The 19,854-nt window shown below is 42.1% G+C and overlaps 3 protein-coding genes across 4 annotated transcripts; 1 reads left to right on the plus strand and 2 right to left on the minus strand.

The window, feature by feature from the left end:
• Window positions 1–53: 53 nt before the first annotated feature.
• On the minus strand, window positions 54–4,310 carry LOC135624594 (BEL1-like homeodomain protein 1). The gene is made up of 5 exons (XM_065128378.1): window positions 3,334–4,310; window positions 1,883–2,902; window positions 1,424–1,788; window positions 1,282–1,342; window positions 54–1,198 (listed from the first exon to the last, which is right to left on the minus strand). The coding sequence occupies exons 2-5, from the start codon at window positions 2,678–2,680 to the stop codon at window positions 419–421; spliced, it is 2,004 nt and encodes a 667-aa protein (XP_064984450.1). The 5' UTR covers window positions 2,681–2,902; window positions 3,334–4,310; the 3' UTR covers window positions 54–418.
• Window positions 4,311–11,594: 7,284 nt separating this feature from the next.
• LOC104000308 (digalactosyldiacylglycerol synthase 1, chloroplastic-like) lies at window positions 11,595–15,986 on the minus strand. Of its 2 annotated transcripts, XM_065128382.1 has the most exons (4): window positions 15,583–15,986; window positions 14,568–14,600; window positions 13,505–13,592; window positions 11,595–12,043 (listed from the first exon to the last, which is right to left on the minus strand). In XM_065128382.1, exons 1-4 carry the CDS (start codon window positions 15,724–15,726, stop codon window positions 11,760–11,762), a joined length of 549 nt encoding a protein of 182 aa, XP_064984454.1. In that variant the 5' UTR covers window positions 15,727–15,986; the 3' UTR covers window positions 11,595–11,759. The 2 variants fall into 2 exon arrangements, with proteins under 2 accessions (XP_064984454.1, XP_064984455.1); XM_065128383.1 differs by lacking the exon at window positions 14,568–14,600.
• A 433-nt stretch (window positions 15,987–16,419) lies between these two features.
• LOC135624596 (protein MKS1-like) lies at window positions 16,420–17,196 on the plus strand. Its single transcript, XM_065128381.1, has one exon. The coding sequence runs from the start codon at window positions 16,420–16,422 to the stop codon at window positions 17,194–17,196; it is 777 nt and encodes a 258-aa protein (XP_064984453.1).
• The last annotated feature ends 2,658 nt before the right edge of the window (window positions 17,197–19,854 follow it).

Raw genomic sequence — 19,854 nt, forward strand, 5'->3', positions numbered from 1 at the left:
TTTGCATGCAGACAAACCAAGTACGTGGGAGGGGTGCAACTGCAACATGTAGATTCACAGATACAACATGTATTTGTATTAAAATCTTCCATATGGATGATTGTTATCTAAAGTCTCAAATGAGTAATACATTATCATTCCTAAACTTCATGCACTAATTAAGCTTCAGCATACCCCAATCTTATGATTCTATGAAGTATATAAGACCCTGTAATCTGATACTTCTCTTCTATACTCTACCACTTCACTCCTATAAGCACTCCCATTTGAGTTGTAGAGATGGCATGAAGAGAGCTACATCTCTCTTCCCCCATAACTCGCTAACCACTACTTTACAGGCAACATATTACAACATCCAAATCCACTATAGAGAGAGAGAGAGAGAGAGAGAGAGAGAGAGAGAGATGCACTAATCAGCCTATGAGTTCTGGTAGTAGTTGAGCAGAAAACCTCTCTCTGCCCTGAACGCTGCTGCATTGGAAGAATGCGCCACCGCTGCATTGTTGTTGAGGCTGCAGTAGTCACCGGCTTCGGTGTTCATCTCCACCCTCCTCCCCATCTGCATGCTCTCGCTGGATAGAAACGATGGTTGTGCTCCTGATAGGGGAAGACTCTCGCTGTGTTGAAGCCCAAGAGTGAGGGAGACGCCGTTGCCGGAGAACCTCGGAGCGAATTGCTCTGCGTCGAACCTTCCGAGCTCCCCTCCGATCGGATACGCCCCGTAGCTGCCGCCATGGCTGGTGTTGCCTGGTATCAGCGGGTACCCTTGTTCCCCTCCCCTGTGTCTTCCGTCGATGAGTTTCATCAAGATGTCTTGGTTGTTCGTCTCGTCCGGCTTCACTTCGATCCCGATGGAGTGTGCCACGGAATTCACGTGCCTCTTGGCCTTCTTGAACGACGATTGTTCGATCGCGTCCTTGTCGTGGAACGCTGGGCTTTGGCCGTGCGCGAAGGATGACGGCTGCACCGCTGCCAAGGTTTGATTCGAATCAATCTTGAGGCTCTCGGAGGGCGCCGTCCCTGTCGGGCTGCCTTCTTGTTGAGCGTTGGACTTGGATGTGGAGCTGCCATTGGCGTCGCTCTTGCTTGCGTTCTCTTCGGAATTGTTCTGTTCTTGATCTTTGAGCTCTTCCAAGTACATCTCCTCCACCATCGGCTTCCAGAGCCTCACTCTCGCGTTTATGAACCAATTGGAGACCTACAGCGAAGAAGAAGAACACCAAATTCCTTACCATAACCTTCAACATCATTACAGGATAAAGATGACTTCCACAAAGTTACCTGGCTCCTCGTGAGCCCTGTTTGCTTAGCAAGCATGAGCTTGTCTGAATCCTTCGGATATCTGCAAATCATCCAGAAAGTCAGATTCACGAACATGTTAATGTCAGTGATAACATCGGAGGAGTTTGATCTGAGCACTTACGGGTGGAGGAAGTGTTCGAAGAGCCAAGCTCGGAGAATAGAAACAGAGCGCTCCGGCAGTCCTCTCTGAGGCCTCCAAGCATTCTGCTGGATCATTCCGAGCTGTTGGAGTGCCCGCTGCTGTCTCAGATGATGATCGATGAACCGAAGCCTGGAGCCTCCCGACTTGGAGTCTTCCTCTCCCAGACTTTTGCTGGTTTCTCGAATTTGGGCGGTGATAGCGTCCCGGAGACACCGGAATTGCTTTGATATCGTCCGAAGGGCCAGCGCGGTGTATGTTCTTGCTGATCCGTAGCCCGCAACAGCTTCGAATGAAGAGACCACGATTTGCATTTGGTGGTGGTACTGTCTGTACCTCTGTTCCACCTTCAGATTGCCCCAAAGGAAAGCCGAACACGTAAATTGGCAGATCAAAGGCACAAACAACGAGGAAGAACGTCCTAATGTTTGATTCCATTACCTCCTCAAGCATGTTGATGAGCTTGGCCTTCTTCATCTGAAGTTCCTGCCTCTCTGCCGTCGTTAGATCTGCGCCTCGCTTTGCGCTCGTGTTGCCCTCGGATGTTCCGGCGCCGGGATCTTTCAACTCTACGTTGCTGCTGTCGGCAGGATTCTTCAAAGGAGCTCCCTTGGCAGCCTCATCTTTAACCCCCTTCCCCACGTTCACCACCTCATCGAGCAGTTGCTGTGCTGCCTTCAGGTACTTGGTTCCCATCAGAAAGCTCTGCAGGCCCGAGCCGCCATTAGCAGCACCGGACGCCATGGACGCCGACGCCGCGATCTTCACCTCGTTGGCGGCGCTGGCCGGAGTTATCTCCTGCGCTGGAGCCACCATCTCGTGCGGAGAGAGGCTGAGGGACAGCCCTTGCTGCGCCGACGGCGCGGTGGAGGTGCGCCAGGGACCGAATTGCGACGCCATGTCCACCGGGTTGCTCGATGTCGCCGTCGTCCAAAGGTTGTAATGGGAGCGGGGGAGCAGGCCTTGTACGGCCGGCACATCATGGGAAGCATGGATCGGCTGCGAGCGGTGGGAGTCATGCGGCTGAGCCGCCGATTGGAGCGGGATCCCGACGAAATGCTGCTGCTGGCCAGTTTGTGCGAGGTTGATCGAGTTCACCGAGTTCATGGTCGAGTTCAGAAAGACCATGTTGGCCGGAGCGGCGGCGTCCGTGTAGCCGACGTAGCTGGGGTTCATGAGGTAGAGCGTCTGCAGCCCATCAGGCTGGATCTCCGGGGCACCATGGAAGTAGGTCGCCATCGACTACTGAATCTTTTTGGGGGAATTATTCCAACAATTTCTCTTGAAGTAGCGATCAAGATCAAGGCGTTCTAATCACACACACAGTGGACGCAGAAGAAGCCTCTACTTGAAGCCAGAAATCTATCACGCTTAGCTTAATCTTTGCTCGGTCAACGGCGATGCACCAAAACAAGCAACAGCAGCTCCACAGTGCTGCTTCCTCCTCCCTGTACTATTCGCCTGAAGAAAAAGCAATCAATCAACGAGGGTAGAGATCATGAACATGGATGATTGGATGAACGAAAACAATCAAAATTCATGTCACAAAAATGCCTCAACAGTAAAGGAATCCAACCACACCAAGGCAATACCGTTGACTTGCTAATCTTTCTACTAGCAAAGCTTTGATGGGGAAACCCCTCAAAGCAGGTAAGAGAAGAGCGTCTTGGTCGGATGAACCGACAAAATCGATGAGAAAGAAACAGCAGCCGCGATGGTAGAGTCGGACTCAGGCCATCGGTGGGGGAAGAACCCATTCTACAAAGAACTCGCTAGGACAAGAGGAGGAGGGGAAGAAGAGCAGAAGAGGAGATGGAGATCAGGTAGTAAAGAGAAAGGCAGGCAGCCATCTTTATCAGCTGAGATAACTGAATATTTCTTATGGGCAATACCTGAGAGAGATGAATTGCCATGAGCACGTGGGATGATGATATAAGAATGGAACTTTCGAAAGGTCTCTCTTCTTTCTTTGCCTCTCCCCTCCCTTTCTTAGGAGCTGCTACATGTTCTCCATCATGGATCTCCTTCTCAGAAGAAGTAAGCTGAGAGGTACAACAGATTTGAGTATAATAATCAAAGGAAAGGGAGGTTATTTCAAGCTCCAACTTCAGACTCTTATTCCACCTGCTCCATCCCCTCTCTCTCTCTCTCTCTCTCTCTCTCTCTCTCTCTGGAAAAGGAAAAGAAATAAAGAGACCATTTATAAGCCCTCAGGGAAAAGTGATGACATCTTTCACTAGCTAGCATTATCCATCACTAACCCTCGAATTGCTTTTCCTTTCCCATTGTACCTTCTTTCCTCTTTACTGAAAAATGGTAAAAGCTTTTGGAATGGGGATATGGGCAGAGTTTAAGCTATCATGCACCTAACAAGAAGGCTGGGATGGGCGCAGAGGAGAGGAGAGGAGAGGAGAGTAGCTTGGGGGGTGTGGTACCTGCGAGTGGAACAAAAGAAGGCAAGGTCCAGTCCGGTTGATTTGACGCACTCTTCTCCTCATCATTAGATGCAGGAGCATTTGATGGTGGGAAGAAAGATCCATATGCATGACAGATAGCCATAGATACGTTATTCTACAGAGACATGAGTAGTGTAATTCTGGAAGGGGAGAGGAGAGAGAGAGAGAGAGAGATGGCGAAGCTGTTAAAGAACTGACACCATTGTCAGAGGGAACAAACAGCTGCAAAACGAGGAAACGTCGACTTCCAAAGGTGACACTGTATGAAGGTTGTGGGAAGGATGACAAGGGGGGATTCCCTCCTCCTCTTCTTCTTCTTCGTCTTCTTCGTCTTCTTCTTATTCTTCTTCTTCTTCTTCTTCTTCTTCTTCTTCTTCTCTGTCACTGGAATTCTTTTTCCCTCATCGCTACCTAATCCTTATATTCTTTACTTGTGGTTGGATGCCGGGGTTGGAAGATAAAGCAATTGAAAGCCAAGCAACCCAACCAACGACCGCCATTACGCCAGCAAAGCAAGAATATTATTTCTTTTCTTCTGGGAGAGACCGGACTTGGTACAGTGGATGTCTACCCAACAATGTGTAGTTTCTGATAGGGAGGGTGGTGTGGCCGAGGCTTCTACATTTCGACCTTATGCTCTTGTAAGGATGCCATGCCATGGAAATAGACACCAACATGCAACACAAAGGATCTCTCGCTCTATGTGATGGATGGTGTTCATCTCATATCTCTCTCTACCTTTGAGTCAAGCACTTTTGTCTAAGCTTGGACAGCTTCAATAGTAATAACATTGGCACTTGTATCATCCCATTCTTTACTGCAGTTCCTCGTATTGGAATGCCACTTTTCTTTTAGGAAAGAGACCAGAGACTAAGATGGCATGCCCAATCTATGAGTTCTGTAACCCTATATAATATTTCAGGAACAAGACATCATGTGAGCTCATTTCCCTATCTCGAGATCATCAGAACTTGACAGCCATATATAATAAATATCATAACATTTTCTTGCAGTAAATTTAACTAATCCACATGCAAAAAATCCATAGAGAGACAGAGAGAGAAAAAGAATAAAAACATAGAGCCTTATATTCCTTCCAATCTAAATGGTTTATACTGGCAATTTGGCAGCTTGTAGTAAATTATCTCCTGAATAGTGTTTCTTTTGGAAATATAATGATCCATTTATTATGTGGATATACGTCCCATCATTTATATTGTACAGAAACTATTAGTCTTCTGGTTTGCTTACCTATTACTTATAATAGGCAATGTTAGTGAGTAAAAGAAATGCTTCTTCTTCTTCTTCTTCTTCTTCTTCTTCTTCTTCTTCTTCTTCTTCTTCTTCTTCTTCTTCTTGTTCAAACTATGGAAATTAGATATGCGGCAAATGTTAGTCGTATTAAACTCTTTTTATTTGAGGATTATTTCTCATAAAGATCAAATCATCGATACATAAACACACCAAAGACGATCGATATATGCTCTCAACCAGATCATAAAGAGATAATATTATCGTCCTACGGACAAGACTTTCAATACGACAATGGAGATGCAAAGGAAGATGAGGGACCATAGATAAGACCTTGGCAATATTAAATTGATCGGCTACCAGCTAATGATCTAGTGATTAAGTGCCTTCATGGTTTTATGTGCAGTGATTTAGATCTCATTTTTAGGTGGTGGGTTTCCTCCAACAACCATTGATAACTCACCAGCTACTTATTCTGGTAGGAACTGGAAGATTGAGCTCTTCAAAGAGGAGAAGTAATTCCAAGAAAGAAAGAGGCTGGATTCTCTGTCTTCGAAATCGTGGGAACAAATGTGGGGCCTCTCTTCATTAGCAACAAGCTGTGGGTTTCCGTGTTGTGTCCTTTTGTGATCCCTTTTTTCTTTTGAGTAGTCATCCTGAAGACGCAACTCCGAGTCTCGTGATATTTTTCCTCTATAGAGCTTCCACAGCCACAAAGCATATCTTGCAGCGTTGCACTACTCCTTGTTTATCTTTCTTTGGTGCCAATTACGCCGAGGGAAATTTATGATCTGACTGAGCTTTTTGTGTGTACAATGTTCCCAGCTGCTACACTTTTTCTCCCTCGCTAGCCACAATCTTCTTTAATGGATGCAAATAGCACATGTTTTCATCGAAGTATGAGGCCGCTGTAGAGTTGCATGCCAAGTCAAAAGGCTCCACAAAAGGATGAAGTAGATGATGAGGACGGGGTATCAACTCGGACCCATCTCCAAGTTCCGGATGATCATGGCAAATGAAACGAGACTCGATCTGCCGTGGGATGCATGTACAGACTTTTACACCCTTTTTATTTCAGACCATTCTCATGTAAATGACGGAGACCATGTCGTGGGCTGCTATCTGAATCCTTCCCCCCACCTTCAGCTGTGGTGGGGGCAACATGCTCTTACACAAGGCGTCATGGCTGCAGTTCTCTGTCGTCCCTGTAAATGTAGACTTGAAAGAAAGCCAAATGTGCAGTAGGGAGGGAGAGAAGATAAGAGGGGAACTGTAGCACTGCAGTGTGATACTGTGTTCGGATGAGAGTATGCCGGTGCTGTCTCTAAATTAAGGAGCCACGCACAGCGCTATCTCGATTAGCTTCAGTCGATCCGATTCGTGTGTACCCAATCATGGAGAGGAGAGACATGATACTTAAACTTGCTCCTCAGGATCGACCGATCTGCACTCACGTGAACGGGACTCGGTGGCTCCCCGTGGTTGGTTCCCTTATCGATCTCACAGGACAACCCTTCCGAGCTTTTCGCTGATCTCATGCATGTAGTAAAAAGGCTGAAGCTTTTCTTTTATTTTCCTTGAAGAAGCTTTCTGTGCGTGTATTGATTCATTTAGTGACAGCCCCGCTGCTATTAAATTCTGTGTGTCAGAAAGGTCGTCGATCAAACCAAACCTTGAATGCTCTTCGTCTGAGATGGCAGCCCATCGGCAGACATTGCAGCCTGCGCACCTCGAATCATCTCTCTCCCCACACTGTTCCGGGAGATCTATTGGTCAACCGCTGGGGACCAGCGCGAATGCATCAATGCTACTTTCTCTTCGTACTCACACGAAGCATGTCTGGCGCCGAGGAGAAGAGAGAGAGAGAGAGAGAGATGACTTCGCTCTTGCCGCCTCGTACGGAGGGGTGGGTGGGAGCGCCGGCGAGCACCGCGACGAAATCTATCCGCAAGCGCGCGAAGGGTGGTGGTGGTCACACGTCGCCCCGGGGCCCCAACTAATTGTCCGCGGGGCCCACCGCGTCGACGGGAGAGGGCTGGGGGACACGTAACGCTGTCGGGTCCCACAACGACGCGTACGGTTCCCGCGCCCTCCTCGAGTCGTCGGACCGCGACGGGTGTAGCGGGCGCTGCAGGGGATCCGGCCGACGCGACGCGGCACGGTAGGACCGAGGAGCATTCGGTGGGTGCGGGGCCCTCGGCGGTGACGCGCGGGTCCCGCCGCGGCCAGAAGTCAAGCCCGCGACCAATGGGAGAGCAGCGGCCGCGCGTGGCCGTCTCCACTTCGACCCGCCGTCGTTGTCGGTGGCCGCCCCCCCCCCCCCCCCCCCCCCTCCCCATCTTTTTTATTTCCCATTATTATTTCCAGAATTCAATAATCAGATCTCACCTTATCTCGTATCTTTTGGATTGTTTCCATGACGATTTTCGACACGAGGGAATGCACAGGTTTCCCTCAGCTTCCATGCAATCCAAACACCTACCCACAGAGACAAGTCGGAGGGGATTTGCTATGTGGGAGTCCAGTGGCAATGAACACGCAAATGGATCAGGACAACACATGCTCTTCCATCGTGTTGTGTTTGCTTGGGACTTAAAGCATCAATCATGATGCCGTCTCTTTTGGTCTCTGCCACAATTTCCTTTGCTCTCAAACACACAACATGGATGGGATCATGACAAGGCTGCTGATTGGATCAATGAATCGATCCCAAGATGAATTTGATGCTACATGCTCTTTCCAAATTGTTATCGAGCGTTAATAAAACATTTCTCTCTAAATCGCTTATAAATCTCAGAAAGGATAAGAGATATATAATTCTTATAAGCGATATGTTAAGAAGGGTAAAAAAAATTATATTATGTATATAGTTTCTTATGTGTTATGAAGGGAAGTAAGTACGATATGGGTATAGAGATCCAATTGCATTCAATGTGAATCACAAAGTACATCACTTTTTATGGGTGGGTGTCATTGGCATTGAATATAGGACCAAAAAAAATGGTGTGGATTTTGGTACAAGACTTGCATAGTCAAGTTTAGCACGTGTGTACACATGATTCATAGTTCGTGTTTGATAGCTTACGTTCATGCATGCTTGTGTTGTATTGTATTGTATTGTGTAATATGTACGACATGTCTATCTTAGGTTGAATGATACATTTTGGATCTTGAGATAAAGAAATGTAATAATAGATGTATGCTTGTGTAAGAATTGAAAGTACCTTGTATGGAAAAGAGTGGATGATAGATAGATAGATAGATAGATCCATAGATATGTGCTATATGTACTACACACACAGAGCTACGTGCAAGTCGTCAAGTTCTTGATTTACTATTGCAATGATGCAAGTTCAGACCCTCTCGATGATGCTAGCGTTAGGTGGAGAAGAATATAAGAATGAAGATTTTGTAGGTATTCATAAGATCAGCATGTGATTCTTCTCGAGAAAATAGTACTGCTCCAGATGATGACACACGAAGTCCATCATCAAGAGGAAGAAGAGAGGTCTTGTCTTGAAGGTTAGGAAGGGGGAATCTAATCTAAACAACATTTGAATCCTTCCTTGTAGACATGTGTTCTCAAAGGAATTGACACTAGGATTAAACTATTGTCTCTCTCAACCATCTTGTTCCCATGAGTTTGAATTGTATTTTGAGCACTCACACACACACACACACAGAGATTACAAAGTAGCTAATGCACTCGCTGTTCGTGACTCAGAGAACCTATAGGACAAGGTTGTAATCCATGGGAGGAGGAAAAGAATTAAAGGACGGGTTTGAGTAGTTATAATCATCTACTCTCATTAATAACCTTTGTTCTCATCCGAAAGAAAAGTAAAGCTCAAATGAAGTCTTCACTAATTAAGAGTCTCTTCTGTTGCAGAAAGTGATGTTTAGGGTTTGGACAAAGACAAACCCTATACCGTGTTTCGTGGGGCTTTGTCTCGGGTGGGTGGGTGGCCAAATCACTACTTCTCTTTTGCTTCTCAGCCTTTCTTTCAGTATCCATTCTCCACATTACATTATTAGCTCAATATTCCAAAATGTTATCCTAAAATTTCTTGAGTAATATATCATAGTACTTGAGATCATTCAAAAGATGCTCATCCAAAAGACACCAAAAAAACGCTAACACACCTCACCTTACCGTTCTTTGGACCAAGATCAACATCGCAATATACGTCACTCGATGCATCATCATCGATCATCATCTCTCCTATTTTGTTGGATTATGATAGTAGTGATCGTAGTGGCAGAAGCTCCAAAGTTTGTCGAATCTAAGCTTAGTGGATGTTTATTAGTAATTCTAGATTTTTTTTCTTCAAAGGATAAGAAGTGAAAATGAGATTCAATCCCATAAACTTACTATTAACATAGAATTTAAACATATATATCACTCTGTTACCCTAAAATTTAAAGAATTTCATGATATATATCACTCTATACATCATTATCGACGAATCGATTTTGTGTTTAACGAAATAATTATTGATAATATTTCACAATTCAAACATATGTGACTTTGTTAAGAAAAAAAAATCCGATGAATCGTTTGTACTCTCGAGATGAAATGGCTACTTACTATGTGGGGATATAACAACAACTCAATCATTTGTGATGCTAACATGGCTTTCTTCTTGGTGGCTCAAAAGCATGTAAGTGCAAAGCAAAAGGTGACACGTCTCGTAGTGCTGAATTATTGGATACAGCTCGTTAATGAGTGTCAAAAGGAAAAGGTTGTGCCCTTGGAGTCTTCCCCACACCCACAATAGTCCAATGCCTGTGAGCACGTACAATTTCCTAGGGTTTTGAGCTCTCATGTCCATGTGCCATCATCTCATGATGTTGAAGTGTTAGTGACCTAATCAAAGTTTGGGACAATCCCTGAGTTGAGGGAGGGAAAGGTGTAGAATTGGATTCAGCGGTCAATTTCTTGTGGAGTTGGTCTCCTCCTTTCGTATGCCACTTATTGAGAACGATGTGCATGCGAATTATTCTATCGTTGAAGGTGGTCCGATGACAATTATTTTGATGCATGGCCGTACAAATTCAAATGAGCTCTATCTTAATTATTGGACTCTACATCAAGCTAATCCTTGTAATATATTTTGCACCGAGTAATATTCGTTTGGGTTGATCTTTGTTTGATCACATGAAGGATAGTGGATATTTTACGTGAGAGACGGCATCGCTTTGGAGACTTTATCGTGGAGTTGGTAGGCTAACCCAAGTTGAGGTCAATTTAAGCCTTTGGAGGAGCCCAAGCTTACCATTATGACAGCATCCACCATCACAGTTGGAGAAACCCTAATTCCATTGCAGCCAAGTCATGCAAGATTTATAATACTGATACAAGTGTTAATGTTGACCAATGTCACCTAATGGTTGTCACCTCTTAAGAACTGGATCACTAATAAGATGCTAATCTTTGTTTAGTTACATGAATCATTGGGCTACTACTATTAAGTTGATCTCTAGTGGGACACCTAAGTTTGTCCGATCAAGATGATGATGACGATGATAAGCATGTTCAGTTGGAATGGAATGGCGTTTGAAAGGATTACTTTGATCTTTAGGTACCAACTTACCTTTAAACTCTTTGGATTTAACTCACTTAAGTTATTGAGTTATGTCATTTTGTAAGAGTCGACTTAAAAATTTGATATCATAATCATATGGATATGTCAAATTATGTGATGACAAAGACAAACGCGTGGTCAGTTGAAATGGCGTTTGAAAATGTTTATAAGAGTCGACTTAGGAATTCGATATATGTCATTTTGTAAGAGTCGACTTAGGAATTCGATATCGTAATAATATTTGAAACACGAATATGTCAAATTATGTGATAACAAAGACAAAAACATATTTTTACTAGTTTCGATTGATCGAGCGGATTTGGTCAACTAAGTACATATCAAGTGCGCAAGAGACACAACATCACTTTGGAGACTTCGACATAGGGTTGGTGGGATAACCCAAGTCGAGGTCTATTCAAACATTTGCTTATAAATACTATTATTACAATGTCCGACATTATAATTGGATAAACTGCTCATGAATAAAAAAAATTGAAAAAAAACAACTATTTTATTTATTTATTTATTTTATCAATTCTTCATTAATAATAGAATTATATGTGTGTGAATGAACCACAAATGTTTAGGTAATATACAATTGCTAGGTCATGTATAGAAGAAACAAAACAATTTTCTATGAGGAAAAAAATAAAATATAGACCTTTCTCCACCTTCTCGCGATCTAGATCGCTCTCCACCTTCTTGCCACCGTCTTCTCCATCTCCTCTTTTCCTCGTCCTTCTCCTCCTTCTCGTCCCTCTCCAAATTGTATTATTATAGATAATTTGACATTCCAACATGCGACATACTAGAATGATGAACCGCACACGAATTGGTCCAACCATAGACCGAGTTCAATACTTGAAAAGTGAATCTCTAGAGAAAACATAAATTGTTCAACAAAGGCAAATCCTTCACCATCTCGGTTGAGAGTTCCTGTAGTCTATAATATTAAGAGAGGTTTTATGGATCGGTGATGAGTCTAAAAATAGCTAAACTGGTATTGGAGGTTAAAGAAAACATTTGCTAATAACTAGTCCAAGATGTCCATATCTCTACTCTAATAACTAAGCTCTCATAGGAGCTAAATGTGGGGATCTCAATAGGGCACATTTTAAAGGCACCGATAACTCGCAGCTTTACCATTTTGTTCACCAAGGTCATGCTTTCGAGCACACTGGCTATTCTCAAATCAAGTTCATCACTGTTCTCATTTCCAGGTAAGGATGTGTCCTTTGCAGGAAGAGAATGATGCATGAGTTGATCTTTGCGCCTACTGCATAAAGCTTCCACAATTTTGTCACATATATCTGCATCCAGTAAACCATAACATGAGATGCTATATAACCAACCACTGAAAAGTAATGGAAATGAATACATTAATAAATATAATTTCAGTAAAAGATTAGAAAATCTCATCAATAATCCACTTGGAACACAGAATATCCAGAAGTATACAGTTCTAATTGTTGAATAAACACAAGCAGAATCAACACGCTAAAGCTGAAAGTATTCAAGTCTGGAACATAGACAAGCAATCATAAGCTTCTCATTATAGAATATACTTTTCTTGTTCAGTGTCATCTGGAGCTCAAGTAGCAATTAAAAGAAGGCATTGTGCTCAAACATACAGAATGTATATAGTACACAACTTATTTAAAAACAACTCAACTATCTTATTTGGATAGCCTCATGATATGTCTTAAGTACATTCAGATTCAACAAAAACAAAACTTTTAAAGTGCCATCTTAATTCTAATTAAAATACTCATGTGATACATGTTGGAAATCCATACTGCCTTGTCAAGGTGGTAATCTAAACAAACGGGACAGTCCAAATCAATGCAGTGTTTCAAATAACTTATGACCATCATAAAAGATTATATTGATCCTCAGAGGTGTGGAAACTGTTATCTAAAAACTGAGAAAATAAGAATTATGAAGACATCGATCATGATCAAAGTTAGCTTGTGTAATATCCAAGAACAGATTAAAAACAGATATTAGGAAATACGTCTGAAATCATGGTTTGAAGTATTAATATTGGTTTCAGCTTTGGTCTTTTGTCTGAAGTAGACCATTAAGGCAGCAGTTCTAGCTCAGTTTCAGCATTTGCTACTTCAGCCACATCAAACATTAAAAAAAAAAAAGGAGATAAAATTTGCATTGTTCCATAATGGGGACTAATAGCTACAAACAAGTAAATAAATGTTGTCTAAGCCTTTTTTTCATCACAGATTAAAGAAACTTTAGACCATGTCTAATATTATTCCAACAGAAGCAGAAAGTTCCAAATGGCAATTTGTACACAAACTAGAGTTTGTTTCCATCAAGATTGTGTTAACACATTGAGTAAAATTAATGTGCAAGTCTACAAGAATAAATAGAAGAAGAAATTATGCAGTGTGCCCTTGGATAAGAAATAAATCCCATGCAAATGAGAACAAAGAAATTGTAATATAAACGATAATTTACGAAATTTTTACATAAAGTTGTGCTCAAACAAATTTTATCAGGGAGAGGCAGACTAGTTAAGAATCAATTGGAGCTTAAGTAGATGCTGAAATCAGAAACAAGCAATGTGTGCTTGCTTAAAGATCTGAAATCCAAAGGCAGCATTATCGGCTACCCATTTGAAATGATTTCACAAGATGGTTATGCCAAGGCTGGCCCAAATTACAGAACAAGATATGTTAAAAGCATGTACATGAATGGTAAATAAATTAAACAGATGTCTAAATTTGTGGGGGTTCAATAAACAATTTGTGTACCTTGCCGTATTCCAAGCTGATTGAAAAATGGCCCAGATTGCTTAACAAAATATGCCAAAAGTTCAGGTAGATCCAATGGTGGAACTTCCTGCAATAGATAACCAGATTCTTTAGCACATCAATGACATGTCTCATATATCAGAAAAACATTAGTATTTAACAATAATAGACAATTGCTGTGTGCACTATAATTCTCATGAATAAGTTTCTTTTTAAACTCGATGCAAATAATGATGCAGGAGCTGTTTAGTCTTCTCCATAGGTGAGTCATAATCATGTTACATTATAGTCAAGTTTTAGATATGTCTGGTTGGCTCATACTTAGATTGAATTGTCATTTTAGGCAAGGTCTTCAATTTCGAAGAATACCGGCCAGTACGGGTGATACGTACTGGTCCGTCAGTAGACCGGTACATGGACCGCCCATTACCAAGCGATGTCGCCCCGCCTGGGGAGAAGAGAGAGGCGACGTTGCTTGTCGCCGAATTTTTATTTTTATTTTATTATTATTATTATTATTATTATTATTATTATTTATATATATATATATATATATATATATATATATATATATATATATATATATATATATATATATATATATATATATATATATATATATATATATACCGAACGATATACTGCTAGGTATATAGTATCGTACCGTACCAAGTGAATGTTGAAACTCCGATACGGTACGATATTTCAATCCTTGATTTTAGGTATAGCTTAAGATTTTTTTACATGAATTTTTTTATAAATTTGGGTCCATATTTTTTAGCTCCTATTTTAGAGCTTATCTAAGTCACGTTTTAAGTTGAATTTTTCAGCTTAAGTCTCATTTAGATATCAACGAGGAGAGAAGAGCCCTTGTGCAGTTAGATATCTTCCATTTTCTATCGCTAGTCTACTTCTTCCTTTCCTATTCTCTAATTTCGAACATATAATATAATGAATTAAGCTCAGGTATCACATTCGCATTAGGTACTATATTGAATGGACAATATTCTATATGACATTTAACAATAAAATAACAGAAATAAAAAGACAACCTACAACCAACCTTCGACTCTTGGCGTTCCTTCACAAATGATCCCTGCAACACAAAGATAACAGCAAATAAAAAATGATACTTTCAGATGGAATGTATGCGAGATTAATCAACATACAGCAAATCACAAAAAAAAAATTTGATTTGGAAAAGAATTATTCATAGTAACTCAATACGTAAAGTATAAAAAGGAACTCAATTTCATCCAGACTGAATAATACCAACAGTATTCCACCAGTCCATGTGTAAATTGGGCCACCCGCATCTCCTTTTTTCCATTATTTAAGCGACAATTTTATTGTTTTTTAAGGTGGAATCGTGGACTTTTAGGGATCACAAGCAACATCTCTCTCTCTCTCTCTCTCTCTCTCTCTCTTTCTGGTCTCTGTTGTCCTCTCTACTCCACTCTTCATCTCCCTCTTCACTCCTCTCTTTGTCACTCAACTGCTGCGGCCCCGCCACCCACATCATTCAAAATGCTTAAATTAAAGTAATTTTTTGCCTCTATCAACTATTATCAGCAAATCAAGTATCTAATGAATTTGGATATGGTGAAGCATCAATTATTAGCAAAAGATATAACATGCTGCAAAAATAGCAAAAAAGAAGCCCCACAAAGAGAAGGAATCGGAAGAATTCATATTCATAAAGAAGTTGAACACATCGCAATTGATAGTGAGAAATCAAGGGAATATTATGATTCCATCAGATGTCTCAGTTGCCTTCTCCACGTATTGTAGTTCCAGTATAGTGCCCTCAGATTTTGCAGTTATACAGGAGAGAATCCATGGTTTTCTTAAGCTCAATCTAGCATCTTGACAGTTAACCAAAATTACCAAGTTTGTCACATCTTGATAACCTCCCAAATCTTAAATTCTCATGCTTTGAGCATAATTTACAGAAAAATAAAAGAAAATTAAAAAACCTAAGCATTCGACAAATCTTCTTGATTTATGGAATGCTTAGGGTTTTTAATCTTTTTTTCTCCTGGGATTAATGCACTATTACGGGAGACAAGTGATCTCACCAGGCTCGATTTCAGTTTTTCGACGAGCTCGTTGCTCGTGGACTGGCTCTTCCGTTCCAACTCTTTCAGCCCTGTCTTGAGGATCCGAATGGGCTCCCACTCCCTCCCTTGCTCCTCCTCCTCCACCCGCTTCCACCGCACCATCCTCCAGCTCTGGCCCTTGACCTTGCCGACATCGAGGACCGCCCCGACCACGTCCACCTCTGAGACGATTGCGTTTCGGATGGCGGACAGATCGATGCGGATGGTGGCCTTGGGACTCCACTTCTCGAGCACCCTCCTGCTGAAGTCCGGGGACGAGCAGGCCCCACGGATCTCAGACAGCTTGGACTGGATGCGCTTGACGAACTTGAGCTCCGGCGGCGAAGGCCGGGGCGGCGTGGACAGGACGGCGGCGGAGGATAAGTATTTATTAGATTAAGACGACTCTGATGAAAGTCCAACTTAAGACTTAGTAAATTTTATTTTATTAGATTATTATCGTGATTAGATCATAAGTATTCGAACTCGTTTTAGATCCATTTTATTCTCTCATCTCAAATCTGACTCGAATATCCAGTGAAAAAGTGAGCTCATCAAATTTCCAGAGTCACGAAATCTAATCAAAACATGCCCGATCTACGTGATGATGACAAGGATGACATCTGAAAGCCAATATTTCCCTCTCTCGGTGTGTATTTACCTCTAAACTCTTCGTTTCTAGCTTAAGCATCCAAAGGTTATTATCGAGCATGTTTATAATGTTGTTTTGTAAGAGTCAAAGGTATCTGATAGAGAACGGGTCATGTCAGATGATCCGACGACACCAAACGACGGTATCAATGAGTTACTCCGCATATGTTAAATGGGCAGCTCGACGCACGTTGTTCGTCCAGCTCCATCTTGGTCTTCCTGTTTTGCCTCTGCATGCGGCAAGCTGTCCATCCAGCGAGCCATTCCGTGTTTTGTGCAGATTCTTCCTCGCCTCCTCACTCTTCAGCCTTGCTCGAGAAGACCATGGATCCCTCGGAATCCCGGCCATCGCCGCGCCGGCAGGTCCAAGGCCCCAGGCCCACCCCACTCAAGGTCTCCAAAGACTCCTACAAGATCAAGAAGCCCCCGGTGGCACCGCCGCCACGCGTTCCCCTCGTCATCTACGCCGTCTCCCCCAAGATCATCCACGCCCAGCCCGGCGAGTTCATGACTCTGGTCCAGCGGCTCACGGGCCCGAGTTCCTCCGCCGACCCATCGGCCACCGGCGAGCTCTCCCCCGCCGCCCGCATCGCCGCGTTCGAGCGGGTGACGCCGACGTACGCGGGGGACCGAGCGGGAACCGACGGCGTGGACCAGCTGGGGATCGAGCGGTGGCCGACGCTGGACCGGCCCGCCTCGTTCCCGGGGATCCTGTCGCCGTTGCCGTGGGCGCTGCCGCCGATATCTCCGAAGCTGTTCTCGCCATCGTTCGACCCCAGCGTGTTCAGGATCTTGCAGGAATTGAGCCCAGTTTTCGGCAGCAGCAGCAGCAGTGGAGGAAAAGCCTTCCTAACAAGTCCTAGTAATAGTTTCTTGTCGACTCCAATTGTTCCTTCTCCGGGAGCTTGCTGGGATCTGCTAAGTCAATTCCCAGATTCGTAGAGAAGATGAAGAAAATATAACGAAAGAGTGGAGAAAGGTTCAATCACCGAAGAGGTCATGACATATGGACTACAACCTCAGTCTTTCACTAGTGATCATACGAACAACTTTTCTACGTGGACTTCCCATATAGGCATTAGATTTCCTGACCATAGCAGGAAAGATAAACATTCTATTAATTTGATGTTTATGTCAAAGTGATGGAAAGCTTGGCCCCTGCAGAAAATGAAAGCGATGGAAAGCATAGGAGATCAAGTTCATCTCTCCAAGAAGCCATGAGTGACTTCATAATTTAAGGATTATGCTTTCAGTGTTTCATGCTATATGCTACCCTAATCAGATGTAAATTCTAATTATTTGGGATCGACTACATAAATCTTTTATCATCATTGAGATTTATTAAAAACCATATATTTAAACCATTCATGAAACAGAATCTGCCTAGAGATACCTATAACAATTATTTCAGATGTAAAACCAAATCTGGATAATTTCTAAACACCCATGATTAGAAATGGAATTGCAGGTGATGCTTTCACATCAAGAAGTTGGCTCACCCAGAAACACACACAAGTTTGTCAGAATATAGTGATACCTTGCAGAAATCCATTACAGTCACCTGAAACACTAACATATCGTATATCCTATTGAGAAATTTAAGGATCAAGTGCTGTTCAAAAGCATTTCACGATGAGTATGAACATCTTGTTTCAAATCCAGATTCCAGTAGAATGATACCTCACTCCATATTAGTATGAAAAATGGCTAAACAGATTGATCATGTTTACCACTATTTTTTTTGGGTAATTTGTGAGCCATAAACCAGAAAGTTTCTGAAACCTAACATTTTGCTGACAATAGTAATTCAAGCACTAAAATCACTGAAGGGGTCTCTCTGAACACTAAAAAAACATCTTATAAACCTTGTTGAGACTCGAAACATCTAACTGAAAGATAATTGAAGGTTCCCGATTTCAGCAATGATTAAACAATTCCAAATTATCCACTATTAGAATAATTGGTTTCAAATAATCAAAAGTGTACTTATTCATAGAGTCAACAGCTGCCTAGGTCTAGATTTTTCTTGAACTGTCAAAATCAGGGATATGAGATTTCTACGGCACAAAAAACTTATGCAACCAATTTAAACATCTTCTGATATAACCAGCCACTGAATGCTACTCATTCTCATCATGAACATTAAACTGAGAAATATAAGGAAATAGTACATGTAGTAACATCCAAAGAAATCATGCCAAGCAAGAATGTGCTAACTGTAAGCTTCTTACCCAAAATCCATATAGCAACCAGTAGGACTTGCAAACTTGAAAGCTGACATTTTACATCTATCTCTATGTAGCCATAACATGCAGTTAAACTAACAAAGAAAGGAAAGAGATGGTGATCAAGAGGCTGAAAGTTCAATCGGCAAATCTTATCTCAGTATATACTGAAAGAACAAGTTTTTATAACAAGCATCAATTCATGCTAAACTTAGCTCAGTATTTATAATCTTTATGAATGATAGCATAAGAGGAGAACAAACAGTTCACGCTGCAGACTTTCTGTTAATGTCAGAATTCTGGATTATTCATGATGGACTACAAAAGGATATACAGTTGAGTATCACAATATTTTCGTGTGTTTGTTAATGATTAACTTCTGCATCGAAGTTTTGGAGCCTTTACAATTCTTTTGATGTGCCAGATGAACTTGTACTTTTGTCTAATGATATTGAATGAATGATTGTGTTAAAAAATTCTGTTGAGATTTATTAAACAGCTGAAAAGGCTCAAAAGAAATCAACTTTTCTACAAAGTCATGTGTAAATCATACAGTTCGAATTTCATAGTATAAGACACAATCCAAACTAGTCAGTTGCCTCCACACGCACAAGCAAAGAAGAAACTCAAATTCTCTCAAGGAACCACCAGTACAAACTCTCAGCGAAAGGCAATGGGCATGATGAATGGGAGTGATCAAGTGATTGGACAAAACGTAATTCCAAATAAAACACGATTCAAGCATCTCCCACATAGAGCTTCAACAAGCAAATCTAGTCCCTACTTCCACACTAATGGTGATTCAGATGTCATTTCACAAGAATCTAAGAGCATGGCTTGAATGTCTGACATATATCTAAAAGCACAACCAGCAGAACGAGAAATCAGTGGAATGACAATTCTTCGATGGTCATTTATTCTAAGACTAGGAAAAATCTAACTCTTTCATTTCTCGTGGTAGATAAAATGACTCTTCCACTTCTCATGGTAGCTGACTACACTACAAGCGCACAGTGGAACACTACCACACACCCCATGGAACAGACAAACATGAAGGCCTCATCACAGAGCATCATGAATCAGTGTATACTATCTTCTTCTTAGGGCAGCTGCAAAAGTTGAGACTGTCTTTGCAACAGTGGAGAAAGAATGGATGAAGTCGTCTAGAAAGGGCTGGTTGCAGTGATGGCTGAATACTTTTAGATGTGCAACCATGAAAAGCCAGATGATTAGGAGGGAGAGAGCCAGTGCACTGACGAGGGTAGAAGAGAGTCTCTGTTGACTCATAGCACTCCACCAAGAATCACACATGTTTTTTACGAAGTACACTATGTATGCAGCAAGAAAGACGTGGCTGATCACATCTCAAAAATTA

The sequence above is a fragment of the Musa acuminata genome, chromosome BXJ2-10 (genome assembly GCF_036884655.1).
Source record: "Musa acuminata AAA Group cultivar baxijiao chromosome BXJ2-10, Cavendish_Baxijiao_AAA, whole genome shotgun sequence".
Taxonomy (NCBI): Eukaryota; Viridiplantae; Streptophyta; class Magnoliopsida; order Zingiberales; family Musaceae; genus Musa; species Musa acuminata.